This window comes from Durio zibethinus, chromosome 18, assembly GCF_047325235.1.
Source record: "Durio zibethinus cultivar Kanyao isolate XHJ-2024 chromosome 18, ASM4732523v1, whole genome shotgun sequence".
Classification (NCBI taxonomy): domain Eukaryota; kingdom Viridiplantae; phylum Streptophyta; class Magnoliopsida; order Malvales; family Malvaceae; genus Durio; species Durio zibethinus.
In genome coordinates, this window is record NC_143179.1 from 2450404 (window position 1) to 2472490 (window position 22087).

A 22087-nucleotide genomic window follows, 5' to 3' on the forward strand; every position below is an offset into this window, starting at 1 on the left:
CACATTGTGTCGATGATTTTTATATTCATATAAAATTTCAATTTTAATTCATTTGATATAATTTATAAAATTTTCATCCTCGTATAAAAAGAATTTAATAACATTCATCTAATTATTAATATAATCAATTATTTTTTATTAACTTTGTAATTGATCGTTATACTTTTAGAAAATCATTTAAAAATTAAAAACATCCTAAATTTTTTTTAAAATATCTAAAAAATTAAAAAAAGTCAACAAATTAAAATATTTGATTTTTTAGGCTTTTTTCAAAATTTTAAAAACCTTAAATTTATTTTTTTCAAATATTTTAATTTTTTAAAATATCATATTTCTCGAGTTTTTTTAACAATCATATTTTAATTTCTTAAAAAATAAAAAATTTTGAATTTATTATTTTAAAAAATGAATTTTATTTTTTTTCAATATTTTTAATTTTTAAAAAAAATAATATTTCTTGAATTACTATGAAAAATCATAGATCATTCTTTAAAAATACTTTTTTATTTTTAAAATTTCTTAAATATTTATCAATATTTTATTAAAAAAAAATAATTTTTGAAATTTTAAATAATATCATATTTTTCTAGAAAAAGTTAAATATTTGTAAATTTTAAAGAAAATTTTAGATTTTTTTAAAATATTAAATTTAATATTTTAAAATTAAATGTATTAAAAAAAATCAAATTTAATATTTTAGAACAATGACAAATTCTAAAAATTGAAACTAATTTTTTAATAAAAGAAATTTAATTTTTTAAAAAATAAAAGAAATAATATTTTTTGAAAAATAAAATTTTGGAAAAAATTTAATTTTAATATTTTAAAAATAAAGAAAATTTCTAAATAATTCATAAATTTGAATTTTTTAATTAAAACCTTATTTTCTAAAAAATTCAAGAAATATTCGTTTTGACTAAAAATTAAAAATTTGGAAAATTTTTAATTTAATGTTTGAAAAATACGGAAAGCCTAAAATTTTTTTACATTTGTATCATTTTTAACTTTTCAAATATTTCTTTTGAATTCTTTAAAACTTTTTTATTTTTAAATGTTTTTCTAAAAAAGTAATAATTGCGTTAGCAAAGTTAATAAAGAGTAATTGATTGTATTAATAATTGGATCAATATTATCAAATTTAATTTATTCAAAGATAAAATTTTTATAAATTCTAGTAAAGGAATTGAAATTCTAATTTCATGTGAGTATAAAATAATTTGTACAATTTAACAATTAATTTGATTCAATCATGTTGTTACATAAAAAAAATCAAAGCTATTTAAATAAAGTTAATATCATGTCAGTAAGATCAACATTTATGACATCAAATTAATAATTACATTAACATTTTTAATAACAAAAATTTAATGAAATTAATAATTAAAATAAAATTATCAAATTAAAATATTTTAGAATCTATTTCTATAAATTATAGGAAAACTACTAAACTTTAAATTTCATTAAAGTACATAAATAATTATTATAATTTAACCCTCATTTTAAAAAGAGTGGAATCTACAAGAAAAGTTGGTTTTTTCATGTAATTTCATTTCAAGGGCTTTTGTTATTTTTAAGGAACTTTGCTCCTATATATATATATATATATGTATATATATATATATATATTGTAAAAGTGTAAATGAATATAGCTTTTGGCTATAAATATACTTAATTTTTATTTATTTATTAAATTTAAAAAATAATTTTTAATAATATTTTTATATTCATTATAAAATAAATCGAACACAAATAAAGATTTATTTAGTTCGTTGATATCTATGAATAATTTTATTTAAAATTTATTTAAAATTAGTTTGTTTACAATAATAATAATAAAATTATATTTTATTTTTAATTTTAAGATTCGTTTATATTTTTTTGAGTTTATTTATATTCATTTAGAGTTTATTTATTTAAATTTATTTGATTATTATTTATGAACATATTCATTTATATATTTGTAAATATATTCGTTTAATATTTATAAACAAACTCATTTAATTTTATTGAATAAATATAAACTAAAAACAAATATCTTATCATTTAAATGAATCTAACTTAAACAAATAAAAAAATTTTCTTACTAAATACGAACTAAACTCAAACTACTCTAAAAATAAATTAATAAATTAAAAACCATAAATATAAGTTGATTTATTCGTATTTGATTCCTTTTTAATTAATTAATTTATTTTTTTTTGCATTTTAAAATCTGTCAAACAATTGTTTTTTTATTAAAAATATATTTAAAAGAAAATTGAAAAAAAAAAAAGAAAAAACACTTAATTTTGGGAACGGAAAAGACTTTCTCTTTCTTACTTGCTGGATTTTGCTTTAATATGAATCAACATTTCACATTTCGATTGGGCTGGTGCTTGCGCTCAAAAGCCGAAGACTTTCTCTGAGCTTCTCTAGGATTTTATTGATTCTTCTACGAAGAAAGAGCACTTTTGCAATGGCTTTTTCTTCTCTCATCAGATCCATAGCTGCCGCGCCCCTCATTGAAGCCTACGCCCGCTCCGACCTCTCTCCCTTTTCCTCCGATCGCCTCAAGGTCCTTCACTTTCCCCTGATCAACATCGTATGTAGCTTTTAAAATAAGTGACACAATTTTTTCTTGTATTAACTATTGGATTTTTAGAGGAAAAATAATAGGAAGAGCTGAGCTAAACTTAAGCTGAATGACGGAAATTTGTGTAACTTCAAATCATTATTTTCTTGCTCTTTTTCTATGACGTTTTCCTGGTAACCAAACGGAATCTTAAGAATTACAGTACATTTGTCATGCATGTTTTATTTATTTAAGGTATGGAGGTATTTATTTTTGAGTTTGTTATATTTTGTTCGTTTGGTTGGTGAGACAACCTTACTTTTTAAATCGTTTTCGTTATTTTGATGAATATAGGAAATTAGAAATTCATTTAGAATAAAATTTTCTTTTTTAATTTAATTTTAAATTTAATGTCCTAGTTTTTCACCGTTTTTTTTTTTTTTTTTTATGCATATATTAATGCTTATTGTTAGTGGGCAACCTCAACTCACTTTTTTGTGGCAGTCTGATTGATAATGCTATGTTATTCAGCTTCAAGCATTGGTTTTGGTGGCAATCTCAACTCCATTTTTGGTGCTGCTGTTTCTACTAGGTCTTCTTCTTCCTTACAGTTGAGTTATCCCGTATTGGCCGTTCAAAATTTTCCTCATTGTGTAAAAGTTTGTTTTTTTTTTTTTTTCCTACGATACTGAAGGTTTTTAAAAATTATTCATCCATTTAGGAAATGCAATTCAAGGAGTATCCAACCCATCAAAGCCACTGCTACTGAAATTCCTCCTGCAGTTCCAAGTAAGAATTTGGAAAATTATTTTTCCGTTATGTTAATTGTTTTTATAAGGCTAGGGACGGTAAAAAGGAGAACATTGTATGCACTGAGGTTTTGCTTTTGGCTTATTTCTCATTTGCTTAGAGTCATGGAGAAGTGGGAAGACAAGGATTGGAATTAATGGTATGTTTGCTTATTTTGATTAAATTTGTGCGTTGCTTTATTTGATAGTTGCATGTATGTTCACCATGTTATTTCTTTAATATCCATAGAAAATGATTTCACTTCAGTTAGTGTGTGTAGTTGAGTTGCTTTCAGTATGCTTGCAAATTAGCAGGGAACTAGCTTCCTAGGCTTAATTCATTTGGTAAGCCTGAACGGGGGTTTGGGTAGGTATTCTAGGCTTGAGGTTCCCACCCTTTCCCGAGAAAACATTGTTGTGATGAAGTACAGTTCATATATACTATTACAGTATATATGGTTGAAAAGTTTCACAAGCTAGATATGTGCAAATTGGAACTCAGATTGATGGTTACAATACTGTTATGATACATTATAATATCGTTAAGGTTCGGTTAGCTTTTGACCTTTAATTCAGTTGCTGTTGGCCATGTGCTTAGGAACTTTATTTTGAGGTAGGTGGAGCTAAAAACATTATGGGGATCTTGCTGGATGGATAGAATTGGAATTCTGTTGAAGTATTTGTTTCAAGTCCCATCAGTACCTGTTGCTTTACTTAGATTTACCGTAATGCAGAAGTCCCTGTTGCTCTACTTAGCATGATGTATCTTGTAACGACTCATTTTTTACGATGAACCTTTGCAGGTTCTGGTCGGATTGGAAGGTTGGTTTTACGAGTAGCAACCTCAAGGGGTGATATTCATGTAGTAGCAGTCAATGACCCTTTTATTGATGCTAAGTACATGGTAAATATGTCCATTTGCACTTTTTGGTTCAAGCTATAGCCTTCTAGTGTCATCTTTTATGGAATTGATCCCCTACAAGAATATGTGAAGCTCAGCATGTCTGGAAGCACAGGAGAACGTTCCTTTGCTGATATTATTACTAGTATTCGATATTGGGCCATTCATAGTATTACAATACCTTCCATATTCATTGTGGGTTGGTTATTCGTCAGCACAGTTTCAGCTTATTATGTGTTTGGAAGCCCTTGTCTAAATGAGTATTTTACAGAGAGTTGACAAGGAATTCCATTAATAACTGACCTTTTTGATTCCTTGGAACAACTCAATGAATATATTAAATTTTTACAGGAGACCCAATGACTATAGATCAAACCTATCCAATTTTTACAGTGTGATGGTTGGTTGTTTATGGACTAGCTGTACTTACTGTTTCTTTTTTGAATATATTAAATTTGAATATATTCTGTTTCAATTTGTGTAAGATATCTCTGTTTTATGAACCTGTGTTTGTCCTAGTTTATCAGAGATGGCAACAAACGGAAACTATGCATCATTTCATTTATAAACTATTACTGCTATTAAGTAAGCATATGATTTCTCCTGTTTACCTTTGAGAAGTTTTACCTGTTAGAAAAATTTCCTTGATATGGGGACTTGATAGATTTTGTAGCATTATGTAGTAGTTGTGGCATCCATGTACAAAAGCCTTGTAGATTGTTAATATCCCTGTTTTCTTTTAGCCAGATTTTTGTCCAATACAACGACAACAATGACAACAACGAACTAAGCCTTATATCCCATACTTTGGGGTAGGAGCCAGATTTTGTCCATAAATTTCCATGAATTTTTTTTATCAAGATTAAAATGGACATAGATTTTCAATTCGTGAGAAGGCTAGTTATTTGTGATATTGTATTGTATCCATTTCATTAAAGGCTAGTTTCTATTTTGTTATTTTTTTTGAAATGGTTAGCTTGGAATATAATCAATACAACAACAACAACAACACGTTAAGCCTTATATCCCATACTCTGGGGTCGGCTGTATGAAGAACCAAATAAGAGAATTAAGTTAGGTTATTGTTTGAATCTTCTTGTGCTACTCATTTCCTATTAACAACAACCTTTTCATCTAATTTCTTAACCATCATATCGTTTTTTATTACTTTCATCTATATCTTTTGTGGTCAACCTCTAAATGTTTTGATCTCTCCTAGATCTAGAGACTCAATTTTCCTAACCGGTGCATAGCTAGACCTACGTTTCATATGTCCAAACCATTGCAAACGACCCTCTCTCATCTTCTCTTCAATTCGAACAATCCCTAATTTTTCACAAATCTCTTCATTTCTGATTTTGTCTCTTCTAGTCTTACCACACATCCATCTAAGCATTCTCATCTCTGCTATGTTAATTTTTCTTCTCATGTTGTTTCTTAACAGCCAACATTCAATTCCATATAATAATCCTGGTCTTATAGTTGTTTTATACTTTGGTTTTAACTTTAAGGGCATGTTCCAATCACACAATACACTCAACGCACTTTGTCACCTTACCCATCTTGCTTGAATCCTAAGTTTGACATTTGCTTTTATCTCAGTATCATTCTAAATAATTGATCCCAAATATCGAAAATGGCTACTTTTTGGTACTCCCTCACCATCCAACTTAATCATATTAGTACCCACTTCCTTGTGACTACTAAACTTGTATTCCATATATTCAGTTTTAGATCTATTCAATTTAAAACCTCGAGACTCCAATGTACTCCTCCATAATTCTAATTTCGTATTAAGGGTATCATAAGTTTTAACAACTAAGATTATATTGTTCATAAATAATATACACCATGGCACTTTATCTTGGATACGTCCAGTGAGTTTGTCCATAACTAATGCAAAAAGGAAAGGACTTAGTGCTAAGCCTTGATGTAATCTTGAGGTAATAGGGAAGCTATTTGTCATGCCTCTAACCATCCTCACATTCTTTACCACTTTTTCATACGTATCTTTAACTATGTTGATGTACTTTAAAAGCATTCCTTTCTTCATTAAGACCCACCAAAGCATCTCTCGAGGAACTCTATCATATTCTTTCTCCAAGTTGATAAATACCATATGTAGATCTTTCTTTCTTACCCGAAAACCCTTTTATAAAAATCTTAAAAGGTGCATTGCCTCTATTGTGGAGCTTCTTGGCATAAACCAAAATAGGTTTTCATAAATAGTGACCTCATGTTGCAACCTATATTCAATTACTCTCTCCCAAAGTTTCATATTATGACATATAAGTTTTATTCCTTGATAGTTTGAACAATCTTTTACATCACCTTTATTCTTGTATAAAGGCACAAGAGTGCTATTCCTTCATTCTTTTTGGCATCTTTTGGGTATGCCAAATTTTGTTGAAAAGATTCATCAACCATCTTATCCCTATTTCACCCAAGCATTTCTAGACTTCAATTGAGATTCCCTCTTTTCCTACAATTTTCTTTAATCTCATCATTCTCAAAGCCTTTTTAACCTCATAGCTTTTAATATTATGCTTAAAAACATGATTTACATCTTCAAAAGGTATGTTCAACCCACCTATGTCATGTTCAAAATTGCTATTAAAGAGATTATCAAAAAAATCTCTCCATCTCTTTTTAATCTCCTCGTCCTTCACTAAAACTCTTCCATCCTTGCCTTTGATTTTTCTAACGCCATTAAGATCTCTACTCTTCTTATCCCTCATCATAGCAATTTTAAACAGTTATTTTTCTCCAGGTCTTGCCTCTAGTTTTCTATATAACTCCTCATGGATCTTACTCTTTGAGTCTTGAATAGCTTTCTTGATTTGCTTTTTTGCTGTCTTATACTTCCGATAACTCTATTCATCCCTATTGTTCCACAAATTTTTATAACACTCTTGCTTAACTTTAATTGCCTTTTTCACATTCTTGTTCCACCATCAAGATTCCTTTGCTAATGGTGCCTTACCCCTAGATTCCCTAAGTGTCTCTTTAGCAACCCTTTGAATTTCAGTTGTAATATTTTCTCACATTACTTCAACATCCTCATCAGACTTCCAATCAACTTGTTTGACTAGTCTATCCCTAAATGTTGTCATTTGTCCCCCTTCAAGTTCCACCACTTAATAAGTGGTTCATGACTCTGATGTCCCTTCTTTGACCCTCTGAGGTGGAGTAGATTGAGTACTAATAGTCTATGTTGTGTGGCCACACTCCCACATGGTATAATCTTGCAGTCCTTGCAACTATTTCTATCCTCTTTCCTCATAAAAAAAAATCAATTTAACTAGCATTTGATCCACTCCTAAATGTCACCAAGTGTGATTCCCTTTTCCTAAAACATATGTTTAATATCGTTAGGTCAAATGTAGTAACAAACTCTAGGATAATCTCTTTGATTTTGTTTCTTTCTCCCAAGCCATATCCCCTATGTACCTTCTCAAAGTTATTACTATCCTTGCCTACGTGACTATTCATGTCTCCTCCAATAGACAATTTTTCTCCGTATGGTATGGCTCACACTGTCTCATCTAAATCTTCTCAAAATTTTTGTTTACTCTCTTGATTCAAACCTATTTGTGGGGCATAGGCACTAACGAGGTTAACAGTTTCCTCTTATAAAATAAGTTTAACAAGTAAAATTCTATCTCCCTTTCTTTTAATCTCAACCACATCATCCTTCAAATTCTTATCAACAATTATCCCCACTCCATTTCTAGTCCTCTCCTTCCTTGTGTACCAAAGCTTAGAGCCCCATGTTTCTATCTCTCTAGTCTTTTTCCCTACCCACTTAGTTTCTTAGAGACACATAATATTAATTCCTCTTCTAGCCATTGCATCTCCCATCTCTACAAGCTTACAAGTTAATGATCCTATATTCCAAATAGCTAAGCGTAACTTACCCCTAGGGACTAGATTCTTTATTTGTGTTCATCCACCAAAACACAAGAACCCTTGCCTATTTGACACCACACCCTGGTGGCGATGTGGCGCGTCATTTTTGGGTGATGACCTAGCAACCCTTGCATATTTAACACAACATCCGGGCTTCGATGTAGAGCATTGCTAGAGGAGACAACCCGACAAGGATTCTTGCTTTGGTCTTTCATCATGGTTTGACTATGTTTTACACTGGCTGTCAACCTATCACAACCCTCCTCCTTTATCTGAGCGTGGGACCGGCAATGTGATAACAAATAGGCGGAGTTTCAGAATATAATCAATAAAATTAAAATTTCATGAAACTTTTAAACTAAGCTTAAGGTAAACTTGATTTACATTTAGCAACAAGGCTGGCTATTTGTGATACTTTATCCCTTTCCTTTAAGGTTAGCTTATATTTCTTAATTTTCTGAAATTTTTTGGTTGTCTGAGCAACATATTTTAAATTTAATTGTTGGCTTCTGTTTGTAGTTCTTCTGATATAAAAAAGTTTCTGTTTTTGTTCTCCTGGAATCACAATCAAAGCTACTTTATAGGTACTATGAATCCATAAATTATAGGTAATCATTGTTATTGTTTCCTTATTTTGTGTGCGTAGCTTTGTGTGTATGTCTAGGGTGGGTTTGTTTGCTTCAGGGCACTCATTGTTTGTCTGTTCTGTTCTTTGCATGCCATGATAACTGTCCTTATCATTCTTCAGGTCATTAAGCAATTGTAGTAATTCACTAAGATTTTTTGTTTTTTTTTATCCAGGCTTATATGTTTAAATATGATTCAACTCATGGAGGCTTTAAGGGAACCATCAGAGTTGTGGATGAGTCCACCTTGGAAATTAATGGCAAGCAAATTCAGGTTGTAAGCAAAAGGTATTATTCTGGAGTGTTTGTATTGGAATTTGAGCTAGCTTATCCAAGATGTGTTATTCTCATGAACAAAAATTCTGTTGTTTGATTTCATTAAATATTTGCTAATAAACTATCACAACTTGGGTTAACATTTAAATAATATCCACCAGGGACCCTACAGAGATCCCTTGGGGTGATTATGGGGCTGAGCTTGTTGTTGAGTCATCTGGTGTTTTCACAACATTAGCTAAGGCATCTGCACATATGAAGGTTAGTTGTCTAAGTTTCCTGCTTTTCTGTATGATTGCACAAAAACAAACACATAGCACAAGCACACCTTTGAATGCATGCACTTCCTAAAATGTTCCAAATTGAACATTCATGAATGTCTTTTGCAGGGTGGTGCCAAGAAAGTGGTAATTTCAGCTCCCTCAGCTGATGCACCTATGTTTGTGGTGGGAGTAATGAGAAGACCTACAAGCCAAGCATGGACATAGTTTCTAATGCTAGTTGCACTACCAATTGTCTTGCTCCTCTTGCCAAGGTTTAATTGCATCCTCAGATTTTAAGCTTTATTTGTCTTATCTGTACAAGTGGCATTTAAACAAATAATTTTTCCCATTATTTTCTATTATGGGTTACTGGTCACTGGGTAGGAGTTAAACATGGGGAATTGTGTTTACTTTGTAAGATTTTGCTTTTGTATGCTTTGAGTTCATGGCAGTTGACAATTCCATTTGCCTGTATTCGACACTATTGATTATCTGGCACCTATAAAGCATTTGGTTTGCTTTTTTTGGCAGTTTTCCTTAGTTTTTAAATAACATACTGCAGGTGGTTCATGAGGAATTTGGTATCATTGAGGGTTTAATGACAACCGTCCATGCAACTACAGGTATCCAGTTATTGTTGGCTCCTCATTCATTTGCATGGCATGTGATGTTGCATTGTTATGATAATATGACAGTTTTTAATATCCAGCAATGCAAAAGACTGTTGATGGCCCTTCAATGAAGGATTGGCGTGGGGGTCGAGGAGCTGGGCAAAACATCATCCCTAGTTCAACTGGTGCAGCAAAGGTAAGAAATGGAAATAGCCAGATTTAAAATCCAGCATGGTTTTGAGATGCAAAGCTTTAATTATAATTGAAATTAAATAATGATTTGTGTATTTCTTGTAGGCTGTTGGAAAAGTTCTTCCTAAACTCAATGGAAAGCTTACTGGAATGGCATTCTGTGTCCCTACACCCAATGTTTCTGTTGTGGATTTAACTTGTCGACTTTGGAAGGGTGCTTCCTATGAAGATGTCAAAGCAGTAATAAAGTGAGTTTTCTATTTTTTTTGGCTTGAGGCTACTTGTTGCTTCCATTCTCTTCATTCATTTATTCATTCATTCATTCATGTTTCTTTGCTTTTGCATTTTTACTTTGTTCTTTTGTTGTATTTCACATTCACTGAGCTTCTCATTAATTTTTAATTAAAGGTATGCTGCAGAAGGGCCTCTTAAAGGCATTCTTGGACACACAGAAGAGGATGTTGTCTCTAATGATTTTGTTGGTGATTCAAGGTTCTCTCTCTCTCTCTCTCTATCTCTCTAATGTATGCATCCATCCCACATGCCTTTTGCTGTGATGTTGTATACCGTGTGCTATACTGTCTAATTCATATGAGGTGTGCAGGCTTACAAGCATTTTGATTTTTGAGTGTAATCCAGGCATGAAATGTCCTAGTGTATTTGTGGACTGTGCTTGCTTATAAAGTGTCAATTTTTCTGAGACAGGTTATTTAGTTTTTTTTTTTTACCTGACAATTGAGAAATAATACTTGCTAGTATACCCAATGTTCAGTTGGTAGTATTGCGGTATTTTTGAAGGCTTCCAAGTTTGCTTCATTTAGATTTGGCTTTTTCCTATATCTTAATCGATGGCATTTAAGGTTCTAATGGGCTTGTTTTATTCCAGGTCGAGCATATTTGATGCAAAAGCTGGAAAATAGGGTTGAGTGCTTGTTTCAAGAAGCTTGTTGCATGGTACGACAATGAGTGGGGTTACAGGTATGTTTTCATCTCTCTCTCTATCAGCACTCCCACACTCCCACACGCAGAGGCACACACCCAAACCTTTCAGTACCTGTGTGCACACGCATACATACCCCGCTGCACGGGCAGACACAGTAAAACACCACAGTAATGCAGATTTTTTGTATTTTATATCACAAAATTCAAATCATCTTGTCTGATGTTTTTCTTAAAATTCTGTTACAGCAACCGAGTATGTGACCTAATAGAGCACATTGCACTGGTAGGAGCAACCCGAGACTAAATATTTCCAGAGGTATGCTGTTGCTACTGAGTGACGCTGCAATTTTAGTGTGTGCTAGAAGTTTGTTTCAGAGAGTAGGCATCAATTTGATAGTACCCAAAGTTTTTGGTTGGATTGCTTATCGATGTAAGAGTTGGGCATCCCATAATGCGATTCTGAAATAATAAAAATTCAAGCTTGTATGAGCGGCACCTTAAGACTTGATCTTTGTGACAAAAGTTACAGCAATATCTTTGTCCCAAAAAAAAAAAAAAAAACATTGTTGGGCAGTATCTTATATCTGAAACATCTATGCATGATCTGGTTTGATGTTTATTTTTATGGTGATATCTTGGATGATAACATGATACTTGCAAAATCATATGCTTGATGAAGGGAAGTAGTAACTGAAATTAAATATACTACTAGTATTTAGAAGTTGGGATCTCTGGTATATGATTCCGTAATATAATTAGAATTCAACATGAATTTGTTAGAAAAAGTCAAAATTAAATATGATTTTAATCTATCCTAGTTGGATGGATATTCATTCATTACGCTAATTATTGGCCAATTTCTTTAATAATAATATTAAGACTAATAAGAATTAATATTAAGACTAATAAGAATTATTGGCCATTTTTAAGTAACATTAATAACAGTTAAACCCAACCTCAAAATTTGAATGCAAAAAAAAAAAAAAAAAACTTAAAAATTACTTGAAGTTTAGCATGAGCAGCAGAACGCGTGAAAGGAGAAACGAAATTGCCACTCACTAGTCTACATTGAGTTGACTCACAAACCCGTTCTCCCAAGTCTAATTCTGCTCTGCCCAAGGACAGAACTCTATCCTCTTTAATGGGCCAAAATATGCGATGAAAACATGAATTCTGCTAAAATTAATCTGACGATTGTTTCTTGTTGAAAGCAGTCTAACCGTCTGAAATCAGCTTCGATTTCTTATTTCAGAACCAAAGATGCAAACAACTCACTCTCAAAATAAAAGTAAGCTGGAAACAAGAAAGGAAAACCGAAATGTATGTCTTCTAATCTCGGCTTAGTTTCCTGAAATAAACCAGCTGAGGATAGCGACTACAATCTGTAGTATAGAACAATATAGCATGATGCTGTTGTAGGTAACCAAATTGCGCCTAATTGATGCCCAACAGCTATTGTAATAGGAGTGAATTTCCCGCAGCTGCTTCCAGAGATAGCATCCTCGAACACTGAAGATCAAATTTATCCCGAGATTATTCAGCATGTTTATAAAGCGCATCTCATCTCGATAAGGGCCCCTGATAATGTCAACAGAACGGAGAAATTCAACATCTTCGGGTTGCTTCAGGAGGTAATTCATGAAGCATACATAAGAAGTGAAATGTCTGTGTCGATTTGGCAAATATTGTTCCAAAGCAACACAGTTCACCAGGATGGTGCTAGTGACATCATCTATGGGGAAGGGAGGGATTTTAAGAGCTAAGGGTGGGATTTGAAGTTTCCTGAAATCTATCTCCAAGAGACTTTTAGCTGTCTTTTGTCTTACCGTGATTCCTGAATTACGCAGGTGCTTCACGCTTTGGATTGAATACTCCCAAAGACTGTGATTCCCTTGTCGTGCTTCTTCTTCGGTTGAGGGAAGAAGACTGGAGCGGAATAAGTCCAGTAAATGTTTAGGGTTTTCAATTTGGGAGTTGTCCACATCTGAAGGGCTGCAGAAGACTTGTTTCAAAAATCTCAAGGCAAGGGTGGTCAAAGTTGCGCCTTGACCAAAGTTGGATAACTCAAACAATTTCTCAAGAATGACAAAGGGTAACTGGTTCTCCAGTTTCAGCAGATCTGCAATCAGAGTTGGGACAAACCGTTGCCATTCATCCGTACCCTCCTTATGTTGACGTTCCTCATATTGAAGGAAGAGCTCTACCATAAAGCAACCATCGAGCAATATCATGTTACCAAGGTCATCATCAGAAGGCATATCAATATTTTGCGGGTAGCATCTTTTTGTTTCTTCTTTTAGCTCCTGCAATTTCTCAGGAGAGACTAACTGCTCTCCCTCCTGTCTTCCTGTCCGAGAAAGAAATTTGGAAAGAAAACTTTTCTTGTGCACTTCGAAGGGACGTAGATCTTCGTTGCCTCTGTGATAAGGGCCGAATGATGCTAACTTTGGCGATCGGCATTGGATCGAATCATTATCTACGCCAACAAGGAAATCAGGAAAAAGATACATGGTGTAAGTTCCAGGATCGGGCGTCTGCTGCCTTTGCCGGTCTATTTGCCTCTCAAGATTAGCCACTAAAAGGGCCACATCTGGGACTTGCGGATCCATCCTAGGCTCTTCCTCTGCATGTTAATAATAAAAAATAAATTCTTCCTTTTCTCTCAGTCTCTCCGTCTGTTCTGTTATGTTGATGAATACCACCTCAAACAAATTTTCTAGGAAGGAGGGTGCTGGAAATGAAATTAGTCTCCTAGCAAAGTCTAAGTCTTTATCTATCTTTTATTGACCTAGAGATTAACGACTACAGTCTTTCAACTTACAAACAAACAACCAAAAGACATGATTATTGGGTAAAGAAATTTCCAAGCAACTTCATATGGCCGATTTCATTTCTATTAATTTAATTCTCATCCGGCAGCAGTAAGTAAAGTCATCAAAATCACTACTTTAACATGCGCGGTTCCTGTCCTCTTCACCAGGAAACAAGGTAGGTCAGATACCTTTAAAGAAAATATTGTTTGGTGTCAGATTAGAGTGCTCTACTGTTAGGTGATTATTGGGGTGACTTTTCTAAAGTGTTCTATTACGGCTGCTCGCATGCGCTTCAATTTGTTTTTTAAATGAGTATTTAATTTAAAATAATTAATAATAGGTGAAATTATTTTGTTATATTTATTATGTGTTTTCAACGTTACTCTCTTCTCACGTATAAGAATAACAATATGATTAAATCTATTATGAAAGGACTACTAATTAGGACGACATTTGCTCTGATATTTTAGTAAATTTTAAGCTAAATATCTAATTTAAAATAAATAAACATTATATGAAAGGACTGTCATATTTATTTGCTTTAGATAGGATGAATATAAGTCGGCTTCAACTTAGTTTGACTGATTTTAATCGATTGAATTTGGTGAAGTTAATTTGGTTTTGATGATTGTTGGTTAAATAATTATTGATTTAATTGGGTTGATTTTTTATTTTTAAAATTAATAACCTAACTAATCAATAGATTTTTAAATATATTATATATAATATGAATATATATATATAAGTATTTTTTTTTATTTTTGAGAATGACATATAATATTAATGACAAGATTATATGATAAGTTTTATGGAGTAAAAATTGATACAAAATTATTATTCAAAATTGATAATGCAAAATCTTAGAAGATTTTTGCTTGCTTACTATATCCATTTCACTAGTAATTGATAATCCAACGAGATTCACCGCACTTATGGTATAATTCTTGATCTAATATACTATAAAAGAACGCTTAGCGGAAAAAGTTGTCCATTTGCAATTGCAACTCCAAGACACTTGAAATTTTTCATTGTTTCCGTCTTAGCATCCGATAATCAAACCCAGACGATTAATTTAAAAGAAGGTGCATACACTTTTGAAAGATCAACAATTTCATCAACCAAACCACACAAGTTTTTTTTTTTTTTTTTTTTTATCTTATTTTCATAAGATCAAACAGTTCCTTAACATTAGCATCAAAACACAAATCACACTAACGACAGATGGTGATAAATCACCCAGCAGTCCCTTCATCTTTTTTGGCTCCAATCACTATTAAGCTGGCCATTTTTCAATGGTGCCATTCTCGTTCAAGTATTCCACAAATTCATCTATAAGATAGGGCCATGCACCTTCAGCATCGTAATTTGATAGTTCAGGGTCTACCGTCTGCATGATAAAACACATCAAAAGACCTGAGATGTTTTTCATTTAACATAGCATTATCATTATTATCTGGGTTTCACTAAGAACCAACTATGAGATTTCTATTCTCCAACTACAATTAGAAATCAATGATGAATGTCCACATAGATCAATTGATTGAAAGGTATTATCTCTCTCTCTCTTTTCCCCCAATTTTCTAGGCAATTAAAATGCAACAAATGGTTGCAGCAAGCAATTTGAGTTGATGATTACGACATGTTTCAGCAGCAAGAACATGGTAGTAATAAATGGCAGTGTAATACTAATAAACAGCTCAGCAAGACAGATGAATGATTTTAACTAGACTTGCATAATGAATGGATGAAACATCAATATGACGCAGGGACAAATATGGAACAGAAGACAACACAAACATGTCATATAAATGCAGAATATTCTCACCAACAGCCTACTGGAAACTCTATTGCTCAAACTCAGCTGTTTCCCTAATGTGCCATTTTTACAAAGCAAACATGTGTAAGGCTGTAAGATCAGTGTGAACATGGCGTTGAAACATCATACACCCTCTGCTCAATGATTGGTTGTGCTCTCATCAGCAAACCATGGTTGTTTGCAAATAACTGATAAGTAAAAGAGGTGGAGCGAGACAGGGACAGACAGAGATTGCAATCTTTTGATCTTTGTTGTGCTCTCATCAGCAAACCATGGTTGTTTGAAAATAACTGATGAGTAAAAGAGGTGGAGCGAGAAAGAGACAGGCAAGAGATTGCAATCTTTTGATCTTTGTAGATTTTGAATTTAGATGAGCCAGACTCTAAGATGCACATCATTGTATGACACTTACACCTAATAACATGGCAAAGTATAACACTTACCCTTGAGTTGGAGCAACATGGTCTGGTAGCATAAAATTTTTAATCAAATGTGCAGTTGATGACAGAATAAAGCTGATTCAAACAGCATATGCAAGCAGGAATATCCAAGAGGCACTGATATTGAAGCTTTTAACTTACCCTAGCAAACTCCAAAAGTTGAGACCAAGTATCCCTAGAGATTGCTTTATTATGTCGGGCCTGGTTCAAGTGACATAGGAGCATAAAATGCAATTAGAAAACAGCTAAAAGTAGAAACTGATGCAGAAGATCCAAAGAGACTTGACAGACAAAAGGATAGTACATGCAATTTTATGGAGCTTATCATCAATACAAAAATTGTGCCTTTTATGAAAGAAAGAAATAAATAAATAGCACACGAAGTTCGCTGTAAGTTCATGTTAAAGAGATCCTACTAAGACAGCTATCAGAGATCTAATTAACTCTAAGATAGAACATTAGACCTATGGTATTAGAGAAATTATACGTTATCACCTTTTGCAGCAAAGTCTCGTATCACAGTTATTGATAATCTAATTTATATCTAAACAATGAGGATTATAACTTAAAATAACTACCTCAAGCAAAAAGTTAAATTTATTGCAGGTCAATTAAAAATGATTATTCCTTAATTAGTGCCTATATATTTCCTGCAGCATATCACAGGATTTCTAACAAAAATAGGAAGGAAAGAACACAATAGGTTTCTAAGGTACCTGTAAAAACTGGCACCAATGGTCAACCAATAGCCACTGCTTCTCAGCAAACAGCAATTGCCACATACCAATTGCAGTATCCAATGCCAAAGATTTCTGACCCTGAGATAGACAATAAAAGATCAATTCCAGCATAAAGCTATCATCAAGGGGAATGTATCTTTCACCACATTGACATTTTAGTGGAAATTCTGAAAGCATTAAATCACATTTCAACATAGATTTGTTAATAAATATATAGCAGAGAACTAATCTAAAGGCTGAATCTTTATTTTTGTAACACAAACATCCACAAATGAATATAAGAGAGGAATAATCATATTTGAGGAATAACCATGAGAGGCAGTCAGTCACTTGACAAGGAAAAAGAAACACCATGCCAGAAAAAAGTAATCTGAATCCAAATTAACTTTACTGAAACTATTCACTCAATTAGCACCAAATTATCTTTCTGCCCAGAAAAAGCTTACTATTAAGGATGGTTGACATGAAAAGATAATATACCTTTTCTTTTGCCCAGCCAAATGCAAAGTTATATATCTCACGAAACTTTTCTGCACTCACAATAAACAAAGATAATAATAAGTGTGCATCACCAACAACACTATGTTTAACTTGTGTCGCTACATATTGATAAACCTAACTGATTTTAAAAAAATCAAATAGTCTGAATATAAATCTAAATAAAAGATGATTCTTCTGCCAAATGTTAACATGCATGACAAGTTTAAATAATTTTCTGATTGGACACTGAAAATTATACTCTCTGAAGCAGTGACCATACGTTCATCTTTCAGCTCAGAGCGCATAAATGATATCCTCTCACGAAACTTCTCCAAAGAATCAATCCTGTCATGAAAATGTATAAATTTCTCTCAGTATACTCATCATAGTAGGTCAAATATTGAATTCAATATCATTTCAATTTAGAAGATTAAAAAAGGACATAAATGCCCACCCCAGTGCCTGCAACCCAATGAAAAACTCCTGCTTGGAATATTCACACATGGTAGAAGCCTTCATGTGCCACGAAACAACTAACTGCAATTTACTAAAATATTAGCATAATTGTCCACAAAATATTGAAACCATATAGGAACAACTTGTAAATATCCATTCACATCTTGTGAAACCTCCTAGAATATTCTAACTATTTATGATAATGTCCAAACTTCCTTTAATGGTTTAGCAAAACATTTAACCCCAAGTACCCAAAACCTGTCATCATTTTGAACAGTCAGCACCATAGGAGTTAGAACTTAGAACAACTATGCTAGCCAGCATGAGAATGAAAATTCAGAACCCTACTATTCTTATAACTCATTAGCTTTAGCAGAAGCCAAAATATTCCTCTCAGAACCCTCCAAATTTCATATTGTATTAAGTCCAACCAGGAAATTAAAAGATAATTTAGAAAAAGGCGAATCACCATTTTTCAAAACTACTACTATTGCGGGATGTAAAATTTAAAACTGATAGTATTCACAATGAGAAAAAGCAAAGACCATGGTCAATGCACACATTGAGTGCAAGAAAAGGGTGGTAAAGGTAGCTAACAATGCCAGTAGGATCTGAGACCTTTTGTTAACACTTAGGACCCTTGAACAAAATGTATGCTAAAGAGGAGAATATACATGCAGAAAACAATAAATCTTCTTCATATGAATGCCTTTTATCACAAGAGATCACAAGAGATTGTGCTTCAGGATACAGACATACCATAACAATATCTTGGGGATCCACCTGTGCAAAAATCAAGGTTACCACGTGTCATCAAATTTTGAAATGGAAATGGTTTTATGTATCGATAAAATAATAGAAATGTAAAGTAAAGCAAAGCAAAGGGGTCTAAAAATGTCAGGCATCAAATCTTAATTGATAAAAAAGGCTACCTGGAGGTCATTGCATAGGAGAGTAATACCATCAACCAGTATCATATCTGTGTAGGGATCTGCATAAAACATTGGAGTAAGTATTTTTTATGAAACAAGTCCTACAAACTACTAAATACAGCCAAGGTACCGATAAATGGAAAGTAAGCAGCAGAAATGAATTTCTAGATTTCATCAGAATATAAGTAATACTTTATTAATATCTCAAGTAAAGAAAAGAAAAACTTCAGCAGTATTCTCTGTTAATGTTCCATCTACAATACTGAACTCAAACATAAGCACAAGATTATTAAGGCAAGAGTCCAATCCTTTTAGTGTTATGTTTTAAGGGCCCTAAAGAAAGCCACACAGCAAGTAAAAACTACAAAATGGGAAGAGAAACATAAAATAAAAAGAAAAGAAAAGCTAGCCTTTATATCTGTTATAAAGCTCTTCCAAGTGTCTAGTGTCAGTACAACTTTTAATCTGAGGCTGGCTGTAGAAAACATCAAAAGCCCCTTCAAGATGCCAATCGCTGGCCTTCAAAGCTTGAAGAGCAATTTTTTCACTGCAATTAAATAACCCAATGAATAAAATTTATGAACAAAAGTAATGAAAAAGCGACCACCTGCAAATAAATACAATCTTGATTACAGACAGCAAGTCATAATTTTAACGGTAAATGGAAAAAAAAATGGCATTGGCACACACAGGAAGATATAGTGATTAGTATTACAAACAGGTCAAAGTAATCAAGATACAGCAGCTACCATTGAAGCAGTAACATAAAGCACCGAAAATCAAGCATCTATCTGTTTTCTAGGAACATGTCATCAGTGTTAGATTTAGATGATTTTCACATTAACCTAATTCTCGTTAACCATTATGATGATTTAATAAACCATCTCACCATATAGCCAATAAGACATAAGATGCAGCCCTTCAGAGCATCAAAGCCCTGACTAGGCAAGCCACTGTCAAGTAATCAAAGACAACATCAGAGATTAAGCTTTCATTCAGCTTAGATACTAAGGCAGGAAGTAAAGAAAAGCAAACAGGCTAGGTTATGCCAAAAAGATCACCTTATTGCCTCTTACTGATCTTATACATTTCCCTTTTGGTTTCAGTATTCTTTTTCTCCTGCATCCTTATTTTATATCATGTATCAAAATTCCTCCATTATTTGTTAATCATACAACAAAATGATGCCACAAGCACCTAGCATCCAATTTCTCTAAGAAACTAGGGTAACCTGTTTTATTGATTTTCCAGGGGACAAGAATCTTTTGAGAAGAATGACATTATTTCCGGAGTTTTTTTTTTTTTTTTTTTTTTTTAATATTTGACGTAGAAAGCTATTTTTGACAATTTAGTGAAACTCAATGATCATTGAACTCATTAGGCTCAAAAACAAGGACAATGACACAGTCACTATGGGTTTCTAACAGACAGGCTCAAGCCAAGTTTTCATCAATCTGCTATTGGAAAAGACTAAGAAGAAAAAAAGAAATGCCAGCATTCCTCACTTGCAGCAGCCTGTAAATCCACCAAAAGGCATGCCAAGGCAGATTATGAAGGGCTCACTAGGAACTTGTATAGTCATTAATATTTAATGTCCTATTTCTAAGGTCTCCAGTTTTTAATATTTGTTGTTTTAGCCAATAAGTAATCCTTCAATTACTATCCTCTCCACTTTTTAGATATCTATTGTTCCTTCATTATCGTCCATTTTCAAACTCTCTATGTTAACAATGATTTGAAAGTATACCCCAGAAGCACCCAAATATTAACAGTGAAACCACAAAATAACATCAGGTTACCTCGCTCCAGTTATTGTCATGAACTGCTGAACTTTGTCCCGATGACCTCTGCCCAGTTTGTGCTGTTACAAACAACAAAACCATATTACATGACAAAAGCTAGAAAATTTGTCATACACTGTCATGCATGACGTGCATCTTGTTAGACGGTTAAAAACAAAAACTGCTTTTATGTGATAAATTTTATCTGTAAGAATTAATAAGAGCTAACAGTTTAAAAATGGAGGGAAAAGGATGGCATCGAGTCAGGGCTAAATATTTAAATAAATAATATACACAGAGTTGGAGTGACATCAACTCACCCATTCGCGTTATGTTTTAGTATAGATACAGAATAAAACTGGTGCAGACCCATCGAAAAATCAACATAATGTAATAAACCCAACAATGAGTAACGATTTCTCTTCTTTCTTTTCCGTTGTTTTTTTTTTTTTTTTTCGAATTCAGCAAAAACCCAACCTTTTCTTTCGGTTAGTTTCCTCAATTCCTTCGATTTTTTCACGGTAAAAATTATCTTAGTACAGAGAAATCTATATGTACAATAATCCAGAAGCAGAATTTACAGAATTGATAACATCTGAATTACCTTATTCAACCAACAAAAATTTCTATATAAGAAGCAGCAATCAAACATAAACCAACAAACCAAAATCTTTTTTAAGAAAAAAAAAAAAAAGAAAACAGAAAAGACGGAACTAACCATTTCGGAGTTTATTGTGGAAAATAAAACCCTAAAATCGTCGAAGAGAGAGAGTTAGATGAGGAGGAAATTTTAGGATTTTCTTTCAGTGGTGGGTTTCTTCTTCCTCTGTCTCTTTCTCTTCAGAAATGTAGAGGATTTGAAAGGACCACAGAGAAAGAGAAGAAAGAATAAGTTGGAGAAGGTTAGCTTTAATACTTCAGTTTCGTTTAGTTTTTGGCATTTTGGGGAGCAAATTGCTTTTCTTTAAAAAAAAAAAAAAAAAAAAAAAAAAACTAGGGGCCAATTGGTTTGAGGCAATTAGTTTTGGGAGTTTTGGTCCACAGTATGTCGCCGCCCAACCTTTTCCCACGACCGCTGCCCATCCTTTGTTTTTCTTATACCAAATTTAATTACCCAATAATTATTAATTCCATCTATGATAATAATAAGTGAAGGGATTATTGTAATTATTATTTTATAAACCAATGAAATTTTTTAATGTTATAAGTTTATAGAATTTTTATCCATTTATTTAATAATTAAATAATTTATTTTTAATATTTTAAATAAAATTATATTAATCTTTTAAATTCATTTATGAAATTAAATAAAACTATATTTGGTATCCAATACCCATAAATGAAAACTTTATCTCAATGAACTCAAATAAGAGGATCTTTTTTTTTTTTTAATTTTCTTCTTATTCAAGCGTTCCAAACAACACTTTTTATTTATCTTTCTATAGTCTACCTTGCCATTGTGATAGTCTTTGTTTTGGGGTATTTTAGTAACTTTACAAAAAATTTTATACATTTTCTAATACACTTTCTAAATTTTTTTTAAAAAAACCCACATAGAAAATATTAATTT

At 32.4% G+C, this 22087-nt stretch overlaps 1 protein-coding gene and 2 pseudogenes across 3 annotated transcripts; 1 reads left to right on the top strand and 2 right to left on the bottom strand.

The window, feature by feature from the left end:
* Nucleotides 1-2281: 2281 nt before the first annotated feature.
* On the top strand, nucleotides 2282-12057 carry LOC111298942 (glyceraldehyde-3-phosphate dehydrogenase GAPCP1, chloroplastic-like; annotated as a pseudogene). The gene is made up of 14 exons (XR_016329581.1): nucleotides 2282-2556; nucleotides 3084-3161; nucleotides 3273-3340; nucleotides 3462-3500; nucleotides 4143-4243; nucleotides 8951-9063; nucleotides 9213-9312; nucleotides 9441-9586; nucleotides 9877-9937; nucleotides 10024-10121; nucleotides 10223-10365; nucleotides 10526-10609; nucleotides 11004-11095; nucleotides 11306-12057. The product of XR_016329581.1 is annotated as a glyceraldehyde-3-phosphate dehydrogenase GAPCP1, chloroplastic-like (transcript).
* Nucleotides 12058-12275: 218 nt separating this feature from the next.
* Nucleotides 12276-13977, bottom strand: LOC111298941 (UPF0481 protein At3g47200-like). The gene has a single exon (XM_022893705.2). It carries the CDS (start codon nucleotides 13666-13668, stop codon nucleotides 12400-12402), a length of 1269 nt encoding a protein of 422 aa, XP_022749440.1. The 5' UTR covers nucleotides 13669-13977; the 3' UTR covers nucleotides 12276-12399.
* Nucleotides 13978-14843: 866 nt separating this feature from the next.
* Nucleotides 14844-21397, bottom strand: LOC111298943 (uncharacterized; annotated as a pseudogene). The gene is made up of 11 exons (XR_016329580.1): nucleotides 21236-21397; nucleotides 20536-20597; nucleotides 19147-19343; nucleotides 18737-18795; nucleotides 18564-18587; nucleotides 17803-17885; nucleotides 17629-17693; nucleotides 17349-17398; nucleotides 16845-16946; nucleotides 16270-16329; nucleotides 14844-15259 (listed from the first exon to the last, which is right to left on the bottom strand). The product of XR_016329580.1 is annotated as an uncharacterized LOC111298943 (transcript).
* Between the last annotated feature and the right edge of the window lie 690 nt (nucleotides 21398-22087).

Excerpts from the sequence above, each read along its gene's own strand:
- LOC111298941 (XM_022893705.2), bottom strand. The coding sequence starts at position 13,668 with ATGGATCCGCAAGTCCCAGATGTGGCCCTTTTAGTGGCTAATCTTGAG.